Source organism: Natator depressus, chromosome 5 (assembly GCF_965152275.1).
Source record: "Natator depressus isolate rNatDep1 chromosome 5, rNatDep2.hap1, whole genome shotgun sequence".
NCBI lineage: Eukaryota > Metazoa > Chordata > Testudines > Cheloniidae > Natator > Natator depressus.
In genome coordinates this window covers 43,267,848-43,292,501 of record NC_134238.1, presented here as the reverse complement: position 1 = coordinate 43,292,501, position 24,654 = coordinate 43,267,848, and the positions used below count along the sequence as shown (strand labels likewise).

The following is a 24,654-nucleotide window of genomic DNA, read 5'->3' as shown; positions in this document are numbered from 1 at the left end:
TGGCCAGAGGGTTGATGGCTTCTTCTGTGAAGCAGCCCTTTCCAGAGGGCTGAGAGAAGTGAAGCTTTATTGCCACGAGCATTGGGCCAGTTTCCTTTCACAGGCCCCAGCCCACAGCAGGGGTACTAAACTTTCTTTCAAAGAAGGGTGTCCTGTTGCCAAAAATGGCGACAGCTGCATTTTCTCTCCGATTTAAGGAGGCTATTACCACTGACAGTGTTTTCACTCTGAGGGGTCCTTGCTCTTGCAGGGTGAGAATATTACTGCTGTCCCTACTCTGCAATAGTGCTCTTTGAAGGGGCTGAATCAGAGGAGGCAGATACCAATTTAGAGTGCACAGGTGTGGGGACAGAGGTGGACTGGAGGTGATAGGAGAATAAAGAACCATAAGCCAGATTGGTAAACAGCCTTTTCTCTCAACAAAATCAAGGTTGGTGACTGAGGTAATATTTTTTTACTGGACCAGCTTCTGTTGGTGGAAGGTACAGGCTTTCAAGCTACACTGAGCTCTTTTTCAGGTCTGGTATCTTTCACCGGAAGACAGTGGTCCAAGAACAGACATTTCCTTAATTACCTTTTCTCTCATATCTTAGGACCAACACAGCTGTAACAATGGAAGATACTGAATTTTCTGTCTGCAGTCACTTAAATATAAACTAACATGCCTGTCTGAGTCAGCAGAAGGAAGGACAGAAGGAAGTCAGTAAGCTCTAAAATAGCACCAAGTCATCCATACATATTACTTCACATGGGAACATTCAAATATACAGACCATTTACTATATTATCACCAATTAGAAGAACTGAAAGATTCATGAAAAGACAAAGGGAAGCAGTCAGCACAAGTCATTTTATTGAGGTTATTACTAAGAAAGAGACTTAAAAACTACCGTATATAGTTTAATCTATTTTTGCATTTTGAAGCTTAACAAAAACAGAAGTCACATTCTCATCTTAAGAGTTTTGTCCTCAACTCAGAAACTCAAGCACTGGCCTATATAAAAATTCCACATGCCTTCTGCACAACCGCCATTTTCTCTATGTTGGCTGTTGTGATTAAGGACAGACAATTTTTATTGAAGCTGGTGTTAGAGAGCTATAGTAGCAGATACAGCACAGACTAAATTGGTTTTGATCATCATTTAGAGTCATTTTGAAGTCATAAAAAATAAAATGAGCACAACTTTTTAAAGTTTTAAATCAAACACAACACTTTTGGCCATAGTGCTACCTTGGTTATCAATGGTAGCCTTTGTAAATAACGACTACACAACCTTTGTACGAATACGATTTTCACAATGTGCAGTATTGGGACATGTCCTTAGGAAAGGATGCAGGGGAATAAGGGGAGTGAGGTGCCCCTTTACTTTCCTGCACAGGCTATCCCACAGTGAGAGTCACACTTCAGGGAGGAACAGCACCAGGGGGGACTGCTACTCCCACTCCCAGGCAGGAAGATGGGGGAAGAGAACAGAGCCTTGGTTCCACCTTTCAGTGTGCCAGCCAGTAGCAGATCATTGTGCTCCTTGGTGTGGAGGGACAGACAGGACTTAGACAGCTGCAGTCCTTTCCCTGGACAGCTCCTGGGGTTGAGCAGCTATGTACTTACCTCAGATCAGACTGTAATGTTACAATCTAAGCCTTTAAAATAATGATTCAGTTTTGCACCAACAACTATGTAATTGCACATCTGAACCACCACAGCAGAGGAAATGCACTTGTAGAAAGGTCCTGTTTTCAATGTCTCTTACGTTGTCTTGCTATTGTTACCATTACTTGTGTCAGTCTAGTTGAACTCCGGTTTATTGATGCATATTATATAAAAACTATAGCTTTAAAAAAATTCTTGTGGCTTATTCAGATACAGTTCACATTTTTCTCAAGCTGTAGAACAATTGCCTTTAAAACTGGATCCTCTGCCCAGTTGACTTTACTTCCAATAATGATGCTCTGTAATAAGACAGTTATCATTAGTTTAAATGCCATAGGAAAACCAGTTAAAAAAAACACCCTAAAATGTTAAAGCACTATTTTAATTGTCACTTATTAAGAAGTTGCCCAAGTTGTTGCTTTTTTTTTTAAAGTTTGAATCAGTACATAAAGATTTATCAGTTCATATAGTTTTAGTAACTCAAAACACAGAAAATGTGTTGTTTTAATACCATGCATATGATTTTGGCGCTGCTAACAGGAAGTATTAATTTCAACTCAAAAGATAGCTCCCCTCAAGAAATATTCAAGTGCTTATAAAAATGAAGATTACTTACTGGTAACTTGTACCTAGCTCAGTATATTCACACTTAGGAGTACTGCACCATCTTGTGGTAGAACCTTTTAGCAGTGTCAGCTCGAGAACTCTCATTCCCCCCCATCCCCTGGTGTCACTGATGTACTGAGGGCAAGGCTAGATAGGGGTCTGAGCTCCCTTCCCACCTCAGTTCCTTCCACCACAAAGCCAGAGACAGAACAAAACAAGGACTCCAACAGAGATGTAAGCTGGGTGGGAAGTGTGAACATGCAGAGCCATCTCAAACTCTGGTTACAAGTAAAAAATGGTTACTAATCTTTCTGTAACTGTTGTTCTTTGAGAGGTGTTCCACAGTAGGTGTTTGTGTGCTCCAGTGCACAGCTGGAGAGTTTTTACCCTTAGCGGAACCTGATGGGGAGGCCTGAGCACCCTCTGCTGTCTCACACACACTGCCCAGGCATAAAAGGCTGAGTTACCCCAACCCCACTCAGTTCCTTCCTACCAGACCAGCTCCATTAGAGAGGGGACAGAGGGTGGATTGTGGAATGGACACGTGCAACACAGCTCAAAGAACAAATTACAGAAAGGTTAGTAACAGTTTTTCTTCTTTGAGTGATTGCCCATGTCCCTTCCACTGTAGGTGACTCAAAAGCAGTCCCATCTGGAGATGGGTTTAGAGTCTATTTGAACAGGGGCGGAAGGACCACTCATCCAGATTTAGCATAGTCTCTAGGTTGCTGAGAGATTACATAGTAAGAGGCAAACATGTGATGTGCACTGACACGGAGATGCTTGGTACCCGAACTGAGGTAGATGGCTCAGATGGAGGACATGGCGCCAACTCCATCAGCAGATGGAATGGGGCTTAAAGCGGTTACAGATGTCACACGTCATTCACATGAGCCTCCCTCAAGCACTTAAGAGAGCTGGGGTGAGGGTCACTATTAGGCATTGCCTTATCACAAGAGTGGCAATGCTTGAAACCCAGAGAGTACAGCATATCTCTAGTATCCAAATTGGGTGCTGGAACTACAGAAAACAACAAACAAAAACACAACCACCAACCCACCCACCCTCCACTCTAGTCAAAATCTGTAAATAGTACCTGTGTATAATTAGTGTAGATTAAAGACTTGTGTAGGCAAGGATAGGGAGCTCCAACAACTGTCATGAGTAGTAGGAAGGAATTGAGGAGGGTCAGTGGCAGCTTGGTCCTTTATGCCTGCTCAGCGTGCATGAGACAGCAGCATGTGCTTGAGCCACCCTGACAGGTACTGCTAAGGGTAAAATCTCTCCAACAGCCATGCACCGGAGGGCACAAACACCTACAGTGGAACGGACATGTGCAATCACTTGAAGAACCTTCATTACTTCTTTGCCTAGCTCTGCACATTTCCATTTATGGGACAGACTCATAAGACTAGGCACAGAGAGTCCTAGCTGAATAGAGACTGAAGCATTACTTTGCCAAATCTAGCATCCGCCCTAGAAGCCAAATTCAAGGCACAGTGCTTAGTGAATGTGTGAACTGAAGTCGAGGTTGCAACTTTGCAAATTTCACCAACTGGCACCTGCATAAGACAAGCCAAGGAAGTAGTCATGACTCTAGTGGAATGCAATCAAATAGCAGCAGGTACCAGAGCTTTTGCCAGCATGTAGCATTCAGCAATAAATTGTTTAATCCATCGAGAAAGTCTGGGAAGAAACTGCATCTCTCATGTGGTTCTTGGCATAAGAATCTAGAAGAAGATTTACAAAATTTAGTCCTGTCCAGATAATAGGTGAGGGCTCATCAGGCATCCAAAGCGTGTAGGACAGATTCCCCCTTATTAGAGTGTGGCTTGGGGGGAAAACAACAAATTAATGGTCTAATTGATATGGAAATCAGACACTACCTCAGGTAAAAATCTGGGATCAGGTCTGAGAACTACCTTGTCCTTATAAAAAGAAGTGAAAGGCAGATTAGCCAGAACGGCATTCAATTCACTCTCCTGGCTGATGAGATGGCAATAACGAAAGCCCTTTTGATAGATAAATGGTAGAGCAGGGGTCGGCAACCTTTCAGAAGTGGTGTGCCGAGTCTTCATTTATTCACTTTAATTTAAGGTTTCACGTGCCAGCAATACATTTTAACATTTTTTAGAAGGTCTCTTTCTATAAGTCTATATATTATATAACTAAACTATTGTATGTAAAGTAAACAAGGTTTTCAAAATGTTTAAGAAGCTTAATTTAACATTAAATTAAAATGCTGATCTTACACCACCGGCCCACTCAATCTGCTGCCAGCCTGGGGTTCTGTTCACCTAGGCCAGCAGCAGGCTGAGCGGGGCCTGCGGCCAGGACCCCAGACTGGCAGTGGGCCGAGTGGGGCCGGCAGCGGGCTGAGTGGCTCAGCCTGCTGCCGGTCTGGGGTTCCATCCGCTGGCTCCTGGCTGCCAGCCCCACTCAGCCCACTGCCAGTCTGGGATCCCGGCCCTGCCTACATAGAGTGGGAACCTACCTTCTCCCTCGTTCTAGCCCATTCTCTTCCTCTCTCTCTGCACTGAGCTGAGGGTGGGAGTGCACAGAGCACAGGGCTGGGGGTGAAGGAGCAGGCTGGGAGTTGGGCTGTAGGATCTGACCAGGAGCTAGAATGAGGGAGGGGGCTCAGGGTTGGGGCAGGAGGTTTTGGTGTGGAGTGCTTACCTGGGCAGCTCCCATTTGGTGCGAGGGGTGCAGGTGGGAATGTGGGGAGGGGGGTGCAGGAGTCAGGGCTGGCGGTGTGGGGGGGCTGGGTATGTGTGAGGGTGCTGGAGTCAGGGCTGGGGTTGTGGGGGGGTGCAGGGTGGAGGGCTGGGTGTGTGTGAGGGGGGTGCAGGGGTCAGAGCAGGGAGCTGGGGTGTGTGTGGTAGGGTGTAGGGGTCAGGGCAGGGGGTGCTCCCATCCCCCTGCCCAGAGCAGCTCAGGGCAGGGGGCTGGAGGGGATATGCCCTGATTTCAACCCCCTTCCCCAAGGCTCCGTCCCCACCTCTTCTCCGCCTCCTCCCCGATTCCGTTTCTCCCCCTCCCTCGCAAGAGCCATCAGCTGATCGGCGGCAGGGAGGGAGAGGAGGGGCAGGAACACAGCACACTGGGGGAAGAGGTAGGGGAGGGGGAACTTGCCTACCCTGCAGCAGCAGCCGGCAGAACCAAGCTTCTTTACCCTGCCCCCGCTGGGGGTGGGGGCGCGGAGAAGAGTGGGCCGGGGAGGGCAGGATTTTTAATGGCACGCTGCTGCCTGCTAGGGTCCCAGCCTGGGTTTGGCAGCAGGCTGAGCGGGGCCGGCGGCTGGGACCCGGCAGGCAGCAGCATGCCATTAAAAATTGGCTCACGTGCCATCTTTGGCACATGTGCCATAGGTTGTTGACCCCTGTGGTAGAGGTTCAAAGGGCAATTTTACCAGTGTGGCCAACCTCAACTTGAGGTCTCAAGAAGGGGCAAGGTCTCTAACAGAGGGATACACATTTCATAAATGTTTTAACCCAACAAATGAACAAACAACAATCTACCATCAACTAGAGTGTAATACATGGAGATGGCTGCCAAATTAACTTTTAATGATGAATTAGACAACCCCTGATTTTGTCAATAAATCTGTCTTCTGGCAGAAAAAGGTCTCCCTTCTGCAGTATGGCACCTATAAAGAGAATCCTTTGTGAAAGGCAGAGGACTGACTTTGGGCTCTTTCTCAGTTGCCCAAGGTCTAAAAAGAGATTGGTCATGAAGACAATAGGGCTTAACAGATCCTCGTGCAAAGAGAACTTCAGTAGCCATTCATCTAAATAGGGTAAACAAAAGTACCTTGACTCCTCAGATGAGCTGCCAACACAGAGAGACACTTTGTAAAAAGTCTGGGTGCAGTAAAAAGGACATCTGGGAGCACCTTATACTGGAAGTGGCAACTAGCCACCATAAATCAAAGGTACTTGCAATGATTCTGACAAAATGAAGTATGAAAATATGCATCTTTTAGATAGAGAATTGTGAACCAATCCATGACCGACAGTGACGGGACTGTGGTGGCCAGAGTCAACATATGGAACCAAAACTTCCATATGTACATGTTCAAGGCCCATCAGTCGAATAACAGTCAAAATCCCCCAGCCTTCTTCTGCAAATCCTGGCCTCTCAGGTATTTGAAAGCATCCTTGACTGCTTCTATCAGAAGAAATGTTTCTACTTCTGCAATAAGAATCACCTTGAGAGTGGGATTCCTGAAGAGGGAAGGACAGGGAAAATTGCAGAGAGGCAACCTTTGGACTGTTTGGCATAGCCTGTTTCAATAATCTCTAGGACCCACTGGTCCAAGGCAATTTGCCTCCATACATTGATGAAGTAGGTTAGTCTGTTCCCAAATTAAGGGATAGATTGGTCTTAGTTGACTGGTTTTTTGACTCTTGCATATCTTGTCAGAACTGAGGCTTGAGGCTTTGTGATGAGGATGCTGATGCAGTGGCTTGTTTAGGTTTAGACCTTGGTTTGAAAGGCCTTTTTTCATATTGACTGAGAAACTGCCTGCTGCTGGTATTGCGGATGTCCGATCTGTTAAAAAAAAATAGGACAATGAAGACTGTGGACAGGATTACCTCTCGTACCTGAAAGGGGGAGAGGAGGGCTTCCTTCTAGGAGAGGGAATCAGACCCAGATAACGAGCCATCAATCTCATATCCTTCAGTTTTTGCAGTAACTCATCTGTCTTTTCACTAAACAGACCTTCCCCTCCAGCTTAAGTCTAGTGTCCATAGTTAAGGATGAGGAATGGTGCCATGCATGCCTCCTAATGGTCACAGCAGACACCAATGCGCTTGCAACAGAGTATGAAACATCAAAGGCAGCTCAAATGGAAAATTTAGCTACACTCTGACCCTCTACTAAGAGGGAACTAGCCAACCTTTTTCTGTCATTCGGCAGGTCAAATAAAAATAGTCATTTCCCACCCCCACCAAATAAATGGAATTGGTAATGGGCCATGGTTGCTTGATAATTCATCACCCTAATACTGAGGGACAAGGAAGAACACTTTTCTCCCTAACGACTTGATCTTCTTGCCCTCTTTATCAGCTGGTATGGAGTGCTTCTGCTCAGTTCTTGATCGATTGCTGGCAGCAGCCATCACGGAACAGAATATAGGATGGGCATGAAAATAAGAAAAACCTTCAGAAGGTACCTGGTACAGTTTATCTGGCTTTTTGGAGATGGACTGAGGATGCAGCAGTGGACCAAATGGATCTGGCTGGTTGTAGCAGTCCATCCAGGATGGGTAGGAATATCCTACTCTTAGCTGTAGCACCACAGATATTGAATACCAGGCAGAAAGTCTCTTCCAAAGATACCGCAGGTAGATTCAAGATGGAAACCATGCTGTCCACCGGATTGTGGAACTGCATAGTATCCTCAACTGGAGAGGAGGCTGAAGCCATCCCCACATGTTTGTCAGGCGATAGATTTGGTTCATAATCCGTGTCCATCTGCTTCTGTTAAAAGAGGGGAGCTACCTCCTCCTACTCTTCTCCCTTGGACAAAACTTCAGGAATCACTGCCTGTATCATCATTGGATCCAGAAGAGTCGGATAAAAGTATCTCTGGGCTTCTGGATCCCTCGCAGATGAGACATTACCTCTCCATCCATATGGAGAATAGCTCAAAAATTCCTGAGGTGGCCCCCAGTACAATCATAGGCCCCAGGGCTGCCAGCCTCCCTAGCAACTAGGATGTGGGAATATGCCAGCCGGGGAGGACCAAAGGCAGGTCCCAATCACACTGTCAGTCTCTGCATTCTTCCTGTATCTCCCTCAGTAAAAACCTGGGTCTGGATCAGAGATAGAGTGAACCAGCGACAACAACAGATCCAGCAGGACCAATATGGGGAATTGGCTTTTTGTGGAGAACCTGCAGTGGTCCTTGGAAGAGGGAGAACAGGAGGATCTCTGAAATGGTCCCCACACACCTTCTAGTATCTTCTTCCTGATGTGGAATGTGGAAGAGGATCCGAATTCGGGAAATGGGCCTTCTCTTAGAACACAAGCCCCTTACGTTCACACTTGGATCTGACATGCATAGTGATGTCAAGAAGTGAACCTGGTCTCGCATAATGATAGAATTCTCTGGAACTGACAACATGGGAACAGACAGCAGATCTGAAGATTGAGACAATATCGGATCTGGTGCTGGACTCAAGTCCATCTCCCATGATATTGACAGTGAAGGGGAACTGGTTTGTGTTTTGGGGCTGTAGCACTCTTGTATGAATTGGACAGATCCAGTAGCTCTCATGCACAGGAACCAGCACTGCTAACAGTGGTCACTTTGTCCTCATACCTCCTTTTCTTTGGTACCACAACGGTCGACACCAAAGGCACCGATGACTCTTAATTCTGAGGCCGCAACGAAGTCTGTCTTCCTAGATCTGGAAGTGGACATCAAAGTTGATCATGGTCCTGCAGTCACAGGAGTTCTGCCAGGATTGGAAAGCTGTAAGGCGTGAGATATGGCATTGATGAAGGTGGCCGAACTGTCTCTTGACCTCTCCTCTGGAACAAGGGCAGTAGTGTTTGGCCACATGGCCCTGTGTTTGGCCACATGTAGCCTCAGAGGTTTAAATGAGGGAGCCACAGGGAAGAGATCCAGTCCCGACTGGGGATGCAGCCCCTTGAAAACCTCCAATCCTTTGCTGCTGAGGGGTCACAGGGACCAAAATTTGCCTTTTTTGGATGACTGTTGGATCAAAGGACTGTTCGGATCCAGAGGGCCTGGCCTAAAGGCATTCCTTCAGAAGGAGCTAAAGGTGGGTCTCCCTATCCTTATGGGCTCTGGGAGTAAAGGTCCGGCAGATTAAACACCGAGAAGATGATGAATTACCCAGGCACTTCAGACACCGCACATGGCTGGATGCTGGAAAGATGGCTCAGCGAAAGAGCACCCCTTAAATCCCAGCTTCTTCTGTTTCTTTAGTTCCACCATAACATGGAACCGAAAAAGAATCACTAACTGACTAAGCTAACAGCTCACACTAACTACTGAGAAAAGATGCTCCGGTGAGAATGAAGAGGTTCACATCAGTCTGTGGCATGCAGTTGGAAGGAACTGAGGTGGGGAGAATGCTCTGCCCCTGTAAAGCCTTGACCTCAGTACATCAGTGATGCTGAGGGGAGGATCAGGACGCAAAAGAGTGCTCTAGCTCAGTGGTTTTCAACCTTTTTTGATTTGCAGACCCCCTAAAACATTTCAAGTGGAAGTGTAGACCCCTTTGGAATTCTATTGTCTGTAAATATAATTGAATTCTGTTCAGTCAGTTTTCAGTCTAAGTGGACCCATTAGACACAGTCTGCAGACCCCAGGTTAAGAACCACGGCTCCAGCTGACTCTGCTAGTAGGTGCTACTGCAAGGCACCACAAGGTGGCACAGTACCCCAAGTGGGAATACGCAAAGCCACTCAAAGAACAAGAGAAAATAGGTACTTATGGCTAAAGCTATGATTATGTCATGGATATTTTTAGTAAAAGTCAGGGACAGGTCACAGCTTCCGTGATTTTTTTGTTTATTGCCCATGACCTGTCCCTAACTTTTACTAAAAATATCCATGACAAAATGAGGGAGGTGGATCCAGCACCCTCACCCCCCTCACTGGCAGCAGCTGAGAGGGGTCCCCCCGCCGTCCTGCAGGGCTGGAGCTGGGAGTCCCCCACTGCCCTGCAGGGCTGGGAAGCTGTGGGGGGGGAGGCTGCCAGCCTGGAGCAGCTCCAGAGTCCCTTTGCCACCACCAGCTGGGAGCTTCGGGGCAGGGGGCGGCCTCTCATGGCAGCTGAGCGGCTGCAGGGGAGGGGCCCTGCCAGTGGGCAGCAGCTGGGAGCTGCGGGGGTGTCCAGCTGCTTGTAGCAGCTGGACCACTGAAGGGGGGATCCCCACCAGCGGCAGCAGCCGGGTAGCTCAGGGGATGCCACTGCCAGTGGTGGCCAGTTAGTTGTGGGGGATCCCACACCTGCAGCTGCGGGAGCGTCCCCTGCCACCCGTGGAGATTGGGCTGCTGTGGGGTCCCCCGCAGCCGCTGGTCAGCTGTGGGGCCCCCCACTATCACGGAGGGTGCTGGAAGTCACAAATTCCATGACTTCTGCGACCTCTGTGACATAATCTTAGCCTTACTTATGGCCTGATCCAAAGCCTACTGAAGACAATGGCAATCTCCATCTTGACTTCAGTGGGTTCTAGATCAGTCCCTTAGAATGGAAGTACCTTCTCATACTTAACTATGGAGTTACTAATGCAATGCTAACATCCACACCAACCTCTGGTAAACATAGGATCACTCAACACAGTAATGTATTGGGCTCCCTTTGAAATTTTCCCCAGTGCCACTCATCTTTACAGAAGATGATACAGCCAGCAGCCCTTCTCCTCTTAATATCCAAAACCTTCAAAACATGCTCCTCCCCCTTCTTCCACTCTAGACTTTTAATCCCGTGTTCATTCCTAATTGGGATTTAATGGATATTCAACTAGAAGATCTATCATATCATTTAAGTAAAAAGGTATAACAAATGGATAAAAATCTGGTAAACATCATTTCAAAAAGAGTTTAAGACAGTTTCAGATTCTCAGTTTTTGAAGTACCATAATCATGGTATTTACATACAGGCTAGTTTGCATTTATAAAAGTTACAATTTTAAAAGAGGAAGTTAATCAGAGACATTTTTAAAGATTCTATAATGTATTTCTCTCAAGTAAATAGCCATCACCAAAAAATAGTTGAATGTCAACTAAAAGTTCATAAATTGTGTTTGGTTGAGATACGATAGAAATGAGACTTACAAATTTGTCCTATTTTCAAAGCAACAGATTAAGTTACCTGGAAGATATTTTGAATTAACGTAGTCATCTGTGTTTCTTTTTGCAAGTTTCTACATATTCTCTTTAACATTTCACCCACTTCCATACCCTCTAGTTCCTCTTTTTGTTTTTTCTTCAGAGTGTGTATCTGTAGCAGTTTGTGTTCTCCAGCTTGCTTTAGTGCTAATTCAATTCACAGAAAAAGAAAGATTAGACTAGACAGGATAAAATCCTAGCAAACATACTGTAGAGAACAATTCCTGGACTGACAGAATGATGTTCCATCTTACCTAATATATTTTGCTTTTTCTAATTTTTATGATCCGGTAAAGAGATTGTTAGAAGAAAATTTTGGATGCCCTGGATTTCTAAACACAGACTCACACTTTCCCTATGTTAAACTGACAGTAAAAGAACAAAGCTGATTGTTTTGTCAGTAGTTTTAACTAACTATGCCATTCAAAAGGCTGGTACAGATATCTGTAAAGATCTGCATATAATATATTAAGTTAGGTTTGAAGAATGGTTTTAAAGAAATCCAAATCCAACCCCTGGCCAAGTCATGTAGGCATGTTACAACCATTCCCTCCTCCCCTGGCCCCCCCAAAATTATTATTCTTTACGAAGAGATCTTTATGAATCACACTTTTCTTTTTCTGCCAAAACATTACACAAAGGTACAATATGATAAAATGCTTTGTGAAGAGGTATTGTAAGATAGGGGTTTGTTGTACTAAAGCACTCTAAATGAGGTTTAGTAGGAAACAGTGGAATGAGACTGCATTCTTTTGAAGTTCTCCAGTCTCCTTGTTCTAAAACATAGTACCTGTCCTGTTTGCCTGCAGACATTCAACATACCAGCTCACTTTCATGTACCCATCATACTTAATTTTTAGAAAGTTTTACATCTAGTCCAGAGTTTTACAGTTATACAAGATAATGTAGTTGTCAGCAGACACTTTTTAAAGCTCGTCACAAAAGATTGAGATTACAATCTGAAAGATACAGAAGGTAGCAAGACAATATACGCTTGCTAACAAGTTATATACACTTACCAAATCTCCTTTTTCTAATCTCATTCAGTTTTTCTTCCAACTCACGTGCTTGCTGTGTTAAAGAAAAAGGATTCGACATATTGATATTAATATATTGTCCATCTGTAGTACTATGTTTAATAGGTACTAATCCTATACACAAAATAAATTAAATAGAATAAAATGAGGTAAAGTGCAGTTCTATGTAAAAAGGGACTTTACTGAGCAGACTCTCTTTGTATATTCAGTCACCTGTTTATTTTAGTGAAAAAGCCATTTTTAAGTAATTTTATTACTGTCAATGAAAACAATGGTTTTTTGGTTTGTGTATCATTAAGTTCCAAATGCAGGACTGCTTGTGAATTTCCAGTTTTCAAATTCTGCCCTACATCACACCTGTACAAGATCACTGAGGACAACAGACCTGTACAATTGTAACTGAGGGCACAATTTGGCTTGCAGAATATTTGTTAAAGGTGATGATGCATGAACCAGGAAAAATCCAGCTTGACTTTCAGATCTCAAGATCAGTTCTGCATTTGACTTACTACTACACAATACTCTGATTAAAATAAATAGCACTATACAAAGTCAGTAAGGCACATATTTGGACAGATCTCAAAAATGTAATTCTTGAGGATTCTCCATTAATGAGTGGTTTCTAGTGAAGTTCTGGAGGATTCTTGTCCCAATGCTCTTCAGTATTTGATTAATGATCTGTAAGAATATATATCACATCACTGCTTTGCAGATGACACAAAGATTGGTGGAGTGATGAACAGGGTAAAACACAGATTTACTAAGAGCAATCTGGATCACTTGGTAAATTGGGTGCAGTCAAACAATATGCACTTTAATACAACCAATTGCAAAAGTTATATATCTAGGAATGCTGGTCACAGTTGCAGGACAAGGAATTATCCTGGAAAGCAGCAACTATGAAAAAGAATAAGGGGACATGGTAGAAAGCCAACTGAACTCCCAATGTAAAGCTGTAGCTAGAAGGGCTAGCCTGATTCTTGGATATATAAACATGGAAATCTCAAGTAAAAGTAAGCATGCAATATTAGCTCTATAAAAGGCATTGATGAAGCCACTTCTGGAATACTACATCCAGCTTTGGTGTTGGTGTCCACATACTGAGAAAGAAGTTTTAAAATTTGAGGATAGAGAAAAGAGCTCCATGAATGACCTGTCTGGAAAACTTGCAGTCTTTAAACAATGACTGAATGTCTTTCTAAATGACGCTCTAGTTCAACCACAAGTTATTGGGACTATAGCAGGAATTATTGGGTGAAATTCTGTGATCGTTATGCAGGTTAGACTAGATAACTCAGTCATCCATTCTGGCCTTAAAGTCTGTGAATCCACGACTAGCAGTCTTTTTAATTATAGACTAAATTTGATATAGACTACATCAAAACTGTAAATATGGAACACACAATGCCTTGAAAACATAAAAACAACTTCCTTTTCTAGAGTAGATTTTAATGCATCATGTTTCAGGCTCCTCACAGCAGTTCTATCCCTCTGGCTAATGTCCCTTCCTCTCTATAGCTGTTGATTCAATTGCTGTAGACTAATTTCCAGCAGATAAGACAGTCCCAAACACAAATCTACAGCATCTATTATCCCCATCATAATAGGTTCAATATCAACATAAATCTCAAACTTAAGATGTCAACAGTCTAGACCAAGTTAGAGTTTTCTCCTAAAAGAATCAGACCACATTTCAGAACTAAATTAAAAAAAAAAATTTTTTTTGGCAACCCACTAAAGTCTGAAAATGATTCAATAATTAGTAATATCAAAGATACTTGCCTGCTGAGATTCAAGTATTGCAGTACTAAGCATTATTATGTGTTTTATAGTTTCCAAGATCAACCTAACGAGGGAACAAATAATTAATTACCAAACCATAAGTTAACACTATGAACATTTTAACCATAATGATTTGAATTAGGGAAAGACTGTTCCTTTAGCATCATTAAAAGCATAATGTGCTTAACACTTGAAAATGTAAACATTTATTCCCTAGGTATATTATGCTAAATACAGTTCAATAAATCAATTAAATATTCTCTTTGTACCCTCATCAGATCATCAGGCTGACAGGCTTTAATTTTCAACACTTCTAGCGCCATGCAAAAGGTACACAACTTGCTAGGCATCAAGGTGATAGTGGCGGTAGCATCATGCAAAAGAAAATCTAGGTTAAGTAGTAACCTAGAACTTTTGCCTTCAGGCTAGCGGTGAAGGCATCATGGAGAGTGAGGCATTATTATTTCCTAGAATGGGAAGGAAGGGTGCCCAAGCCAATTGTTCAGACAACATCCCTCAGTACCACTTTCTAGCTACCTAGCAGAACTGTGCTACAAACAGAAAGGGGAAAGCATATTAAAAGTGATGGAGGTAGTTTGGCAGGCTCTCTACCCTGGAGTGTCAGGTCCACCTCCCCACCCACCGCACACAAAAAAGCACCTTACTTTGAGTCACCATCATTGTGTCTCAGTTTGGTTCTGAGGGCATCCATAAGCTGGATCCTATACATGGTGGGGAAAGAGGAAAAATTCTGGTTGATGAGAAAGCCAAAGAAAAAACAAAACCTTAGATAAATCTGAAAGAAAAGCTGAGTTCTGAGCATCTGTTTCTCCTCTCATGTATTTGGTGCATATGTAAAATACATGATGATACCCAAAATGTATTGTATCTGAGGATTCTCTTATAAATGGTCATTAAAAAAAACATAATATGCTCCCTCCAGGTTCTGTGTGTGTTAAAGTGAGAATGTCCCCCAACCACTCTTTAATTAATCCTCCTTAATCCAAGACTATGAATGGGGGGGGGGGGGGGGGAGAAGAGAGAGAAGGTGGTGGCAGGGATGTGGATCTCTATGAGGGAATCAAACACCAATGCAGGAGAGCTACTGCTTTCCACACATGCTGCATTTTTATATAAAAATAATCTGTCCCTATGTTCCAATGAATTTGTTGTTATTTATTAACAGTTGTTAATTATTTGTATTAGGATAGCACCTAGGGAGCTTAACAGATCAGGGTCCCATCGTGCTAGCCCTTGTATGTAGAGTAATGGTCTCTAACCCAGAAGAGTTTACAGTCTAAATAGACCAGACAGACAAAGACTTTGGGGGAAGGATCTAACATACAAGCAGAGTGAACAATTTGATGGTCTGTGAGATGGCATGGAGGTCACCCCCTTTCAGTCAGGCATGGTACCACACGTCAACCCTTCCTCACTTCCCTTCCCTGGGCCATAAACAACAGTGCCCCTCCATCCCCTTTTAAGAGTCTCATTTATTGACAGCCAAAAGCACAGGTAGAAGCTCACTCACATATACCCAGGGACATTTATCGCCTTAGGTTAAGCCCAACTAACAGTCTCTGTCTCCTTCCTTCTGGAGACTTCTTTCCTGTGCCTGAAAACCACATGTGGGCCAGGAATGCTTCCCGGTTCCTTCGAGGGTTACTTCTTTTCAGTACTTCCTTAAGCAGGAATCCCCAGCTCTCCTCTTTGGAACTGGGCTGTATTAGATAGTTCCACACTTTCTCCTTAGCCAGGTCTCCCTCAGCTCTCTTCCCTGGAGCTGGGTTCTGTTAGGAAGAACTAGACAATCTGACTAAGCAGCTCTCAGCTCTCCTCTCTGGAGCTGAATTGTGGATTAGCCAGTTGTGGGACATTGGGAAGCACTGCAGTATTTAGGATCTGAAGAAAGCTGTCATTCAGAAACTCCCTGAGCACAGAAGCCACTGAGATCTCACTGGAGATTTGGTAGAATATTAGACAGGGGAGAGGAGGGAAGACATATCTAGTGGAAATTAGGCCTGGTTTGCAATAGAAAATTAGGTCGGTTGAACTACGCTAGTCAGGAGTTTGAGAAATCCACACCCCTGAGTGGTGTAGTTAAGATGACATAAATCCTCATGTAGACAGTGCTAGGTCAATGGAAGAACTGCTACAGCAGAACAGCTGTGCCACTGTACCATTCTGTGTGTAGACAAGCCCTTAGACTAAGACAACATTTTTGCCAGTGTTGCCACTTTCATCAGCCCCCCCCAGAAAAGACTCTTCTCTCTCATAAATTTTAGTCAAATCTAGTTTCTTTCTCACAGATTAATAAAGACTGTCATTTAAAATCTATAAGAGAAAGCCAAAGATTTTAAAAACTGATCATTCAATAACAAATGCCTTTTTATTCAGTTCTGACCTTTCAATTATATACCTAAAAAGCTGATAATGAGAGAGAGGAAGGAATTTGGATTTAGTATTTTATTTTGTGAACCTGTACTCCAGAACTGGTACCAAATTTTATTGATATTAACTTCATTGATCTGTTGTATTATGAGCTTCCTAATAAATAGCTTAAAGAAGATCAACACCTAGGTACCCAAGCTGGAAAAAGCAAACTTTATTTTCTTAATTCCTGCTTCTCTCATTGTATTTACTGTGCAGGAAATTCAGAGATTACTTCTTCAACTGAAGTGTTAGAAATGGACAGTTTATGGGCCCATGCCTGCAAAGACTTATGCATGTAAGTAACTTCTCATGTTAACAGTCCTATTAGCTTTAGTAAGACTTTGAATATAGATGAGAAAATGCATCTTTTCAGCATTGGGGCACTTCCATGACTTACGTTTGGAGTATTGTTTGTTTTATCCTTTTCATGTCCCTTTGTAAGGTATATTTGTCTACATTCTTTTTGGTCACCCGTGACAGAGGCCCATGGGTGGTTCATTATGCTGTGTCAGCAGCTCTTGTCAAGCCTGGCATACTCACTACACCTAACACACTGTTGTCATGATATATACCCACAAGGTGGCATCTAACATATCATTGGAAAATTAGTAACTCACTGATCATTAATATTCTTGCATGATGTATGTATGAGGGTGCATACAAAGTTATGGATATGTGCTAGAATTATGTTCTTAAAAAGGTGTTTGGAAACAATGCATAAGCCCAGTCTGCCTTAGACAAAGGAATATGTATTTGTTTGTCTGACCAGCCTGGTCATCAGGCAGAGACAATGAAGTTATATTTTCATAAAAGGTAAACAAAGCCATCAGCTAGTGAGTGGAGACAGCCTCTTGCAGGAGTATGAACCTCAAATGATAAGCAATTGAATCAACTGACTGTACACAATATTACTGTATTATAAAAGTATATCAAGTAAAGTCTTTTATGAAAGCTAACACTTGTGATTAATACATACATTTCACAAAGATATTAATACTATATGAGGAATTATGGATACTTAATGATATTATACTTTAAAGTCTGACCAACCACAGGGAGAATCAGGTTTTCCCCCAGACAGGAAGAAAAGGAACAATCTACTTGTCTCCAGTGAAATTAAGCAAGGTATGGCCAAAAACAATGGAAACCCTATTTACATACAAATCAGCAAGGGAATGGGAAGTCTACAGGAAAGGAAGAATACCATGTAGTCATCCGAGTCTGGGGAAAAAAACTGAGTTTGGGCAGATATAAGTAGAGAGAAGACAGCATCCATTGCTGGACACACAAGGGGTCAGAGTTCCTGCAGCCAAGGTAATTGAAGTCTCTGGGAACGGAATATAAGTGGAAAAACCTGCTTAGGCAAAGATCTTTCACCTAGGAAGACAAGGGAAACCAGCATCTTGTACTTCTGTGGAATGTCCTGACTGAAAGTCTGTCATGGCGAGAGAGAAAAAGATTGGTAAGAAATTTACCTTGAACCAAGGCTGGTGGAGACCAGGGTGGGGCTGGTCGGCTGGTGGAGTCAGAATGCTGAACCGACACTGTATACTTGTTTGCTGACTGTTGGTGTCTGGGCTGTGAGCCACAACCGCAGAGCATTTAAGGCACCCCAGAGTTACAGGGCAGGTACTGACACAACCTCACTAGTGTGGATTGCACCGCAAAATGTGACACCACCATTCTAACATTTCTGATGTTATTTGCAACTCTAACTTCTTGCTTCAACATTAATAAAGTCTTATGTAGTTCTGCTCCTATTTAAACAAAATTTCAGAATAAAACTTTAAGGAGAGCTTTACCTTTGTAACACCAGTGTTTTGTTTTGAAAGGAGACTTTCGCTTGTTCCATTTCTCTTTCCAGATCTTCTGTGGCACTAAAAACAAATGCAATAACAGAAGACTTTAGAATTCTATAGACAAACAAAAACTACACGCTTTAAATAAAACATGGTTACACTGTCTTCTTTTGGAGTAAGACACTTTTCCAATATATTATTGATGAACTTCCCCTTTAAAAAGCAGAGGATTCCTGATTATGGTACCATTGTGCCACTGGTATCACAGTACATGCATTTTGCTGTGCTTTGACATCAACTTGGTTTCCAGTGCTATGGCAGAAAGAATATTTGTATAATGATTTGGAGGAACAAAAGTTAAAGAGAACCACTAAGACCCACCAACTCACAGATTCAACCCTCCCCACAACTAAACATAGAGGGAGCTGATAGCAACCCCTGCTTGTCTATACTCTCTATTATGAAGTATTCTTGTGACCTTTCTTTAAGAACCATCATCACCTCCATTGTCTGCAGCAGACCTTTAATACTCAGCAGGGAGAAATCCTCTAGTCTATAGGAGTGCCTTTTATTCGTCCCATGAAATTCCATTCAGATTTAACTGCTTTGTAAAGTGTAATTAGGCTCCTCAGGAAGACGTTGGTAGCCTGCAAACCCAACGAACATTCTAAAGAGCCTAGTCCCGTTGCCACCAAAGCGGCAACAGCAACCTGTCCACTAGGAATACTTTGGAGAAGCTACAGCAGGGAGAGGGAAAGGATCTCCCCACTACTCTCCTGACCCCAGCATCCGGTCAAAGATCCTCATCCCTACTCTGGAGGCACCAGACGAAACAGAAGCTCCCTCAACTCCCAAGTGGCAGAGGGAGTGAGTCAGACCTAGTTCCCCTCAGCCACCCCCTGGATTCAGCACATGGTGCCAGCCCTCCACTATCAGAGTTAGTCTTGTAGCCCAAATTGTAGAAGTTGGTGCTGCAGTATTGAAAGCTGAGGGTTTAAATCCTCCTGATGAGACACATGTACCAAATCCTAACTGTGTAATTAACAGTTTTGTTGAGGAAATTACACATGAAACAAACCCAAATCCCAAAGTTAAAAGAATGTTATTTAGCCTACAAAAATCAAGCACTTGAAATTTAAAGGAAGTGCCAGATGTATAATTGTCCATGCAACCTTAATTCAACCACACTGAGTATATGCATTATGATCTTAATTACACAATCACAATCTGTTTTGTCCATAGGACCTCTGTCTCATTCCACGCACAAATTGGATGCACAAAAGGGCTGAATTAAGATTGCATGAGCAATCATGAATCTGGCAATTCCTAACTTTGTGTCCAATTTTGCAACCTAAATAATATTATTGACTTTTTCCTATGTAAGGATATTTACATTGCAGAACTAACTAGCATCACCACATGGATGTGTTAGCTTTTTTCCTCTAGGCCATAATACTAGAAGCTCCTGCTGTCCCTCAGTAATGCAAAACAGCACTCAGAACTAGTGCCAAAAACTGCGATCATGGTTCTCCTCCGATTATGGTTGCTTAAAAAAAATATCTAACAGAACAAAAATCCTACTATGAACAGATTTGGGGATGGAGAAAAATCAGGAAGGGGAATGCCTTCACTTGTCTATTCATAATCAGCATTTTAAAGACCAGAAAGAAAAGTAAGAACACATTATTTAGAGAATTCTGTATCTCCCACTGTTTGAATCATTAGAAATATTTGTTTGAAAACAGCATCTGTATTTGAGTTTCTGCTCCTGATGCTTATTTATCTAAACTCTTAAAGAGAATATTAGAAATATTCTGATCACTACAACCAGTTACAAGAGTACATTCCCTTTTTTAAAGCATCTTTATTATAAAAGCATAATTAATAAGAGGAACCAGTAACCTGAAAGTCCAATGTAGTTTTGGACCCTAAATGCAACTTGCTATCTGAATGCCTAACATAGGCAAAAAACTATGATTCTACATAAGATTCTATTCTCATTTAAAAGTGGAATTTAGTTTAGCACTTGGATATTTGTACCTAAATCCCAGCCAACACTCTGAAGACTATGGATATGAGAGAGCAGAGTCCACATCATATGAAAAAATATTTGAGGGGTGGAATAAAATTTCTCTGCTTCCCCCTCTGCACTCCACAAGTGAAATTAAAGCTCTGATAATTAATCCAACATTCTTATTAAAAGGAGAACAGTAAGAATAGAACCTATGACAGCTTTCCCCTTACCCCTATTTTAAAAGTTAAAAATAGTTATCAGAAGACATACGCCTCAAACAGCTTTTCTTCTATGGCTTGGTCTGGAATGCTTTCTTCACCTGGAAATCAATAGTATTTTTAAGTTAGCGAGACTGGGGGAAAAAAAAAAAAAAACCTGTTTACACAGAACATGTGAGATGTCAGTTGAACAGATTTCTGAAAGTCTTTATTATAGTTTTAACTTTGTGATGATATTGAAAAGGGTCTAATTTGAAATTCCAAAACCACACCATTGTCACACGATTAAAACTTTGCAAACAAAGAGGTTGGATGTTCAGTGCAAGAATAAGGTATTTAACAAAAATCTGAACAAGCATCTTGTTTGTAAAATAAGAAACACTTTAAAATGTTTACATTTATTATTGGTTTCTCATCTTTTATTACTTTACTGCAATATCAGTCAAATTAAGATAGAGCATGCAGGTACATTATTTTCTGTCATGACAGCATGTACACTTACTTGCATTGGATAGACAGAGTGAAGAATGACAGAGAAAAAAGGGTTAAAGATGAATGAAGCCAGAAAAGTGATACAAAATAGAAAGCGGTGGAAGACTGTTTGGCTCCATTGTTGCTGTGGAGCTAATGGACAGCAATCAAAGAAAGAAAGACAAAGACTTACCTGCATGAACTGTTGTATTATATTCCATAAGTTGCTGTTTTATTTGTTCTCTTAGTCTATAAGAGGAAACAAGAAAAGTATTTTATCATTTTTTTAGATTTAAAACAATAAAAAGACACCTAATCTAAAGCTCTAGACACCCCCAAACATCATAAATACAACAAATAAAATCCTAGACACTTCAAAAGGAAGTCAGACACCTAAAAAAACTCCTTTCCATCCATTTGTTATTGTGGGAAGTATACCCTCAGCCCTCTCCAACAACACTATCAAAAGAGTATTTTGCAGCATACCCAGCAAAATATTTGCAAGTTCTGGGTGTTTTTTGTTTTTTAACAGCATCTGTTATTCTAAAGGCATCCTCAAACCAATAGTGAATTACAATAGCACAGTCACTGTGATAACAATGACCTCGATCGACTAAGGCGACATCTTCACTGAAGGGGGAGGGAGGGAGGGAAGAGTGTGTGTTTTCATCAGGATAGATATCCATGTAAAAATCCTAGTGGAGAATTAACCAAGATAAGAACCATCTCCCCAGCTACTCACTGCACCTGGCTCCGGACTGCTCCAGCCCCAGCTCCACTCTGCCTCAGCACTGCTGGTGCTCTGGCTCCAGCTCCCTGGGCTGCTTTTTCTGGCCCCTCTAGCTTTGGTTGCTGCAGCTCTGCTCCCAGCACAGGACTACTCTCTGGGCTGCTTCTGTGGTTCTGCTCCCAGCACTGGCCTGATCCCAGGGCTGCTTCTCTGACTAGCACAGCTCTGCTCCCCCGCTCAGCTCAGGCCCACTCTGTATGACCCAGGCAATTCCAGCTCACATGGAGCATGCCCCCCTCCCAGCCTCCTGACTCCCTCATTAGCCTGCCTGCTCTGACCTGGAGCACTGGCCTCTCCCCATTGCCCCTGGGGACCATTAGTCTTAGGCTTCTGATTTCCCAATGACCCTTCCCCTTCCTTTTGATAGTGGGAACTAGCCAACAAACCCCGCCCCCCCCCCTTACTCAGACATAACCTCAGCTACACAGACCTCCATATTACAATGTCATGGTGAAGTTTTACTGAGCATAGAAATGAAGGGCTCCAGGCTTAGCCTTGGCTTTTTCGGGAGGGGGCCCCAAGACTGATTTTGCACCAGCAAAGCCACCAGACATGGTTACTACTGGACGCTTCAGCAACCCGGAGGGGTTCAGATCTGGGCGGGCTGCATCCCTAGGTCACGTAGGCCCATGGGATGGGGGCTCGGCCCGCCCTCGGCTCCCCTCCCGTACACGCCAGGGCCCGGGACGGAGAGTGCCAGGGCAGCGGCCGGGGGCTCCAGGAGCCGGGCGTCACAGAGAAAGGGCTGGGCTGAGCTGAGCCTGGCCCGGGGGTCATTTCAGTCCAGGTCCCCGCGTCCGGCTCTGAGCGAGAGGCCCGGCGGAGGGGGCCGCAGGCCCGCCCGGCGCGGAGACCCGCGGGTTCGGCCGACGCTTTGGGTCCGCTGGAGGCTCCCGCGGCGCAGGCGCGGCCAGCTCTGGCCCCGGGCCGCAGCACTGACCGGAACAGGGTCACCAGGTCCAGCTTCTCGCCAGCCGCAGCCCCCAGCCCCGAGGCCGCCCCGGTCTCCACGGATCCACCGGCGGCAGCGCTGTGGGCCGCCAACTTCCCCAGGGCTTTGGACGCGGCCTCCACTCGCTGTAGCGGCTCCATCTGGGCGGCGGCGGCGACAACAACGCCCGACAGCAGCTCAACCGCCGCAGGGTTGCGCCTTCAAACTGCCCGCCGCCGCCTCACGTCACTAGCGCCATCGATGAGCGCGGCCAGCGGCTACTCCTGGCTGGGTACCAGGGATCCTTCCGGTCGCTTCCCAGGCTCGTAATTCGGCATTCTCCTCTCAGGCCTGATGAGAGGACAGTCCCCGCGGGAAGGGGCGAGAGAGCCAGCAGGGTGGTTGCGGGGAGCGTGGCTCCAGCTGACCCAGCCGGGAGGGGGGGGAGGGTTCATAGCTCCACCATACCCAGCGGGGGGCGGGAGAATGGCTCCAGCAGACACAGCCTCGGGGCGGGGGGAGAGTTCATAGCTCCAGCTTACCCGGGGCGGGGGAGGGGAACGGCTCCAGCGGACACAACCGGGAGGGAGGCGGGAGAGGGTTCATGGCTCCAGCAGCATGCCCAGCCGAAAGGGAGGATGGCTCAAGCAGACACAGCATGAGCTGGAGTTGGTGGACAAGGCAGCTGACTAGGGGTAGATGGTCCGCCGGGGCAGGGTGGGGCCCTATTGTGCTCTGACCCCGCATCACACCATGGCTCATCTGAGCAATGCATTGCATACTTCACCCGCAAGTAGTTTTGCCCCTCACACTAGACTCCAGCCAGGCACAGAGCTGCTGTGTGACCTGGCCCACCCATGTCCTTTCCTTTATCAACTTTCATACCCAGCTCATTTCACAGTTCAGCCCCATCCTGACATTCTGCTGCACTAGCCAAGAGGATTTTATCAGAAATACTCCTTTGCCTTCACTTTTCAAGCACCGAGGTGTAGCAATGTTTCATGCTTGTTCCTGGTTTTTAAGTGCACTTGCTACATTACATTTAAGTGTAGTGATTTTGAACAGGCCCACCGACAGAAATTCCAGGCCTCAGGGCAGAACAGTCAGTGGGCCCCCATGCATGCACAAGCCGTGTGGACACAGTCCACCTGACATTTGGGGGGTGCTGCACCTGCACTCTTCCAGCACAGCCAGGGCTTCCACATGCCTGCCCCGTAGGGTTGCCAACTGTCTAATCATGACGCAAACCCAAAGACCCTTGCCCTGGCCCAGCTCCTTCCCTGAGACTAGGCCCCTGCCCCTCCCCTTCTCCAAGGCCCCTGCCCCTGCTCACTCCATCCCCCACACACTACATTGCTTGCTGACAGCGGCTCCTTGGCAGGGGGCCCAGGAGGTCTCTGTGTGGCGCTGCTTACAGGCACTTGCCTTGCAGCTCCCAGCCCATGCAGAGTTGGTGCTGGGGGGGGGGACACAGCACACGGAGACCCCCTATCCAGGGATATGCTAGTTGCTTCCAGGAGCAGCATGGAGCAAGGGCGGGAAGGAAGCCTGCCTTAGCTCTGCTGCCAGCAGTGATGGCTGGGGGCCCCTGGGCCATTGCCCCCTTTCTCTCCTGTCAACAGGCCTGGTTTTGAAGATACCAGGCATGCAATCCCTTTTCTTGGAAGTTTGTGCAAGACCAGCCTGAGGTCTAAGAGTGATGTGCATATATACACACACACACACACCCCTTTTAAGGAAACAGTACATGTGAGTAATTCTCCCCCACCCTGCTTTATAAGATCTCATTGAACAGGTTACTAAATTTGTTTCACATTTAGTTTATATATAAAAAGAATTTGGACTTTATGAGGTGGTAATGTTCAATTCTGTGACACTGACAGACCAGCCAACTAGTGTATGAACCATAACAAGAGGTATTGCACTTGTATCAAGACAATTTGTGAATTTCAGAGATGTACTAGACTAGCACTCAATTAATTCATTTGTAGTAATAGAAATTAAGGGTAGATGCTAAGTATGTTTGTGTTTACCTATATTCTGTGAGAAG

General features: G+C 44.5%; 1 protein-coding gene across 1 annotated transcript; it reads right to left on the bottom strand.

Moving 5' to 3' along the window:
* Positions 1-955: 955 nt before the first annotated feature.
* Positions 956-22,878, bottom strand: CENPH (centromere protein H). Its single transcript, XM_074953970.1, has 9 exons — positions 22,614-22,878; positions 21,077-21,132; positions 20,465-20,513; positions 18,184-18,258; positions 14,614-14,670; positions 13,945-14,012; positions 12,149-12,196; positions 11,113-11,276; positions 956-1,949 (listed from the first exon to the last, which is right to left on the bottom strand). The coding sequence occupies exons 1-9, from the start codon at positions 22,763-22,765 to the stop codon at positions 1,857-1,859; spliced, it is 762 nt and encodes a 253-aa protein (XP_074810071.1). The 5' UTR covers positions 22,766-22,878; the 3' UTR covers positions 956-1,856.
* Between the last annotated feature and the right edge of the window lie 1,776 nt (positions 22,879-24,654).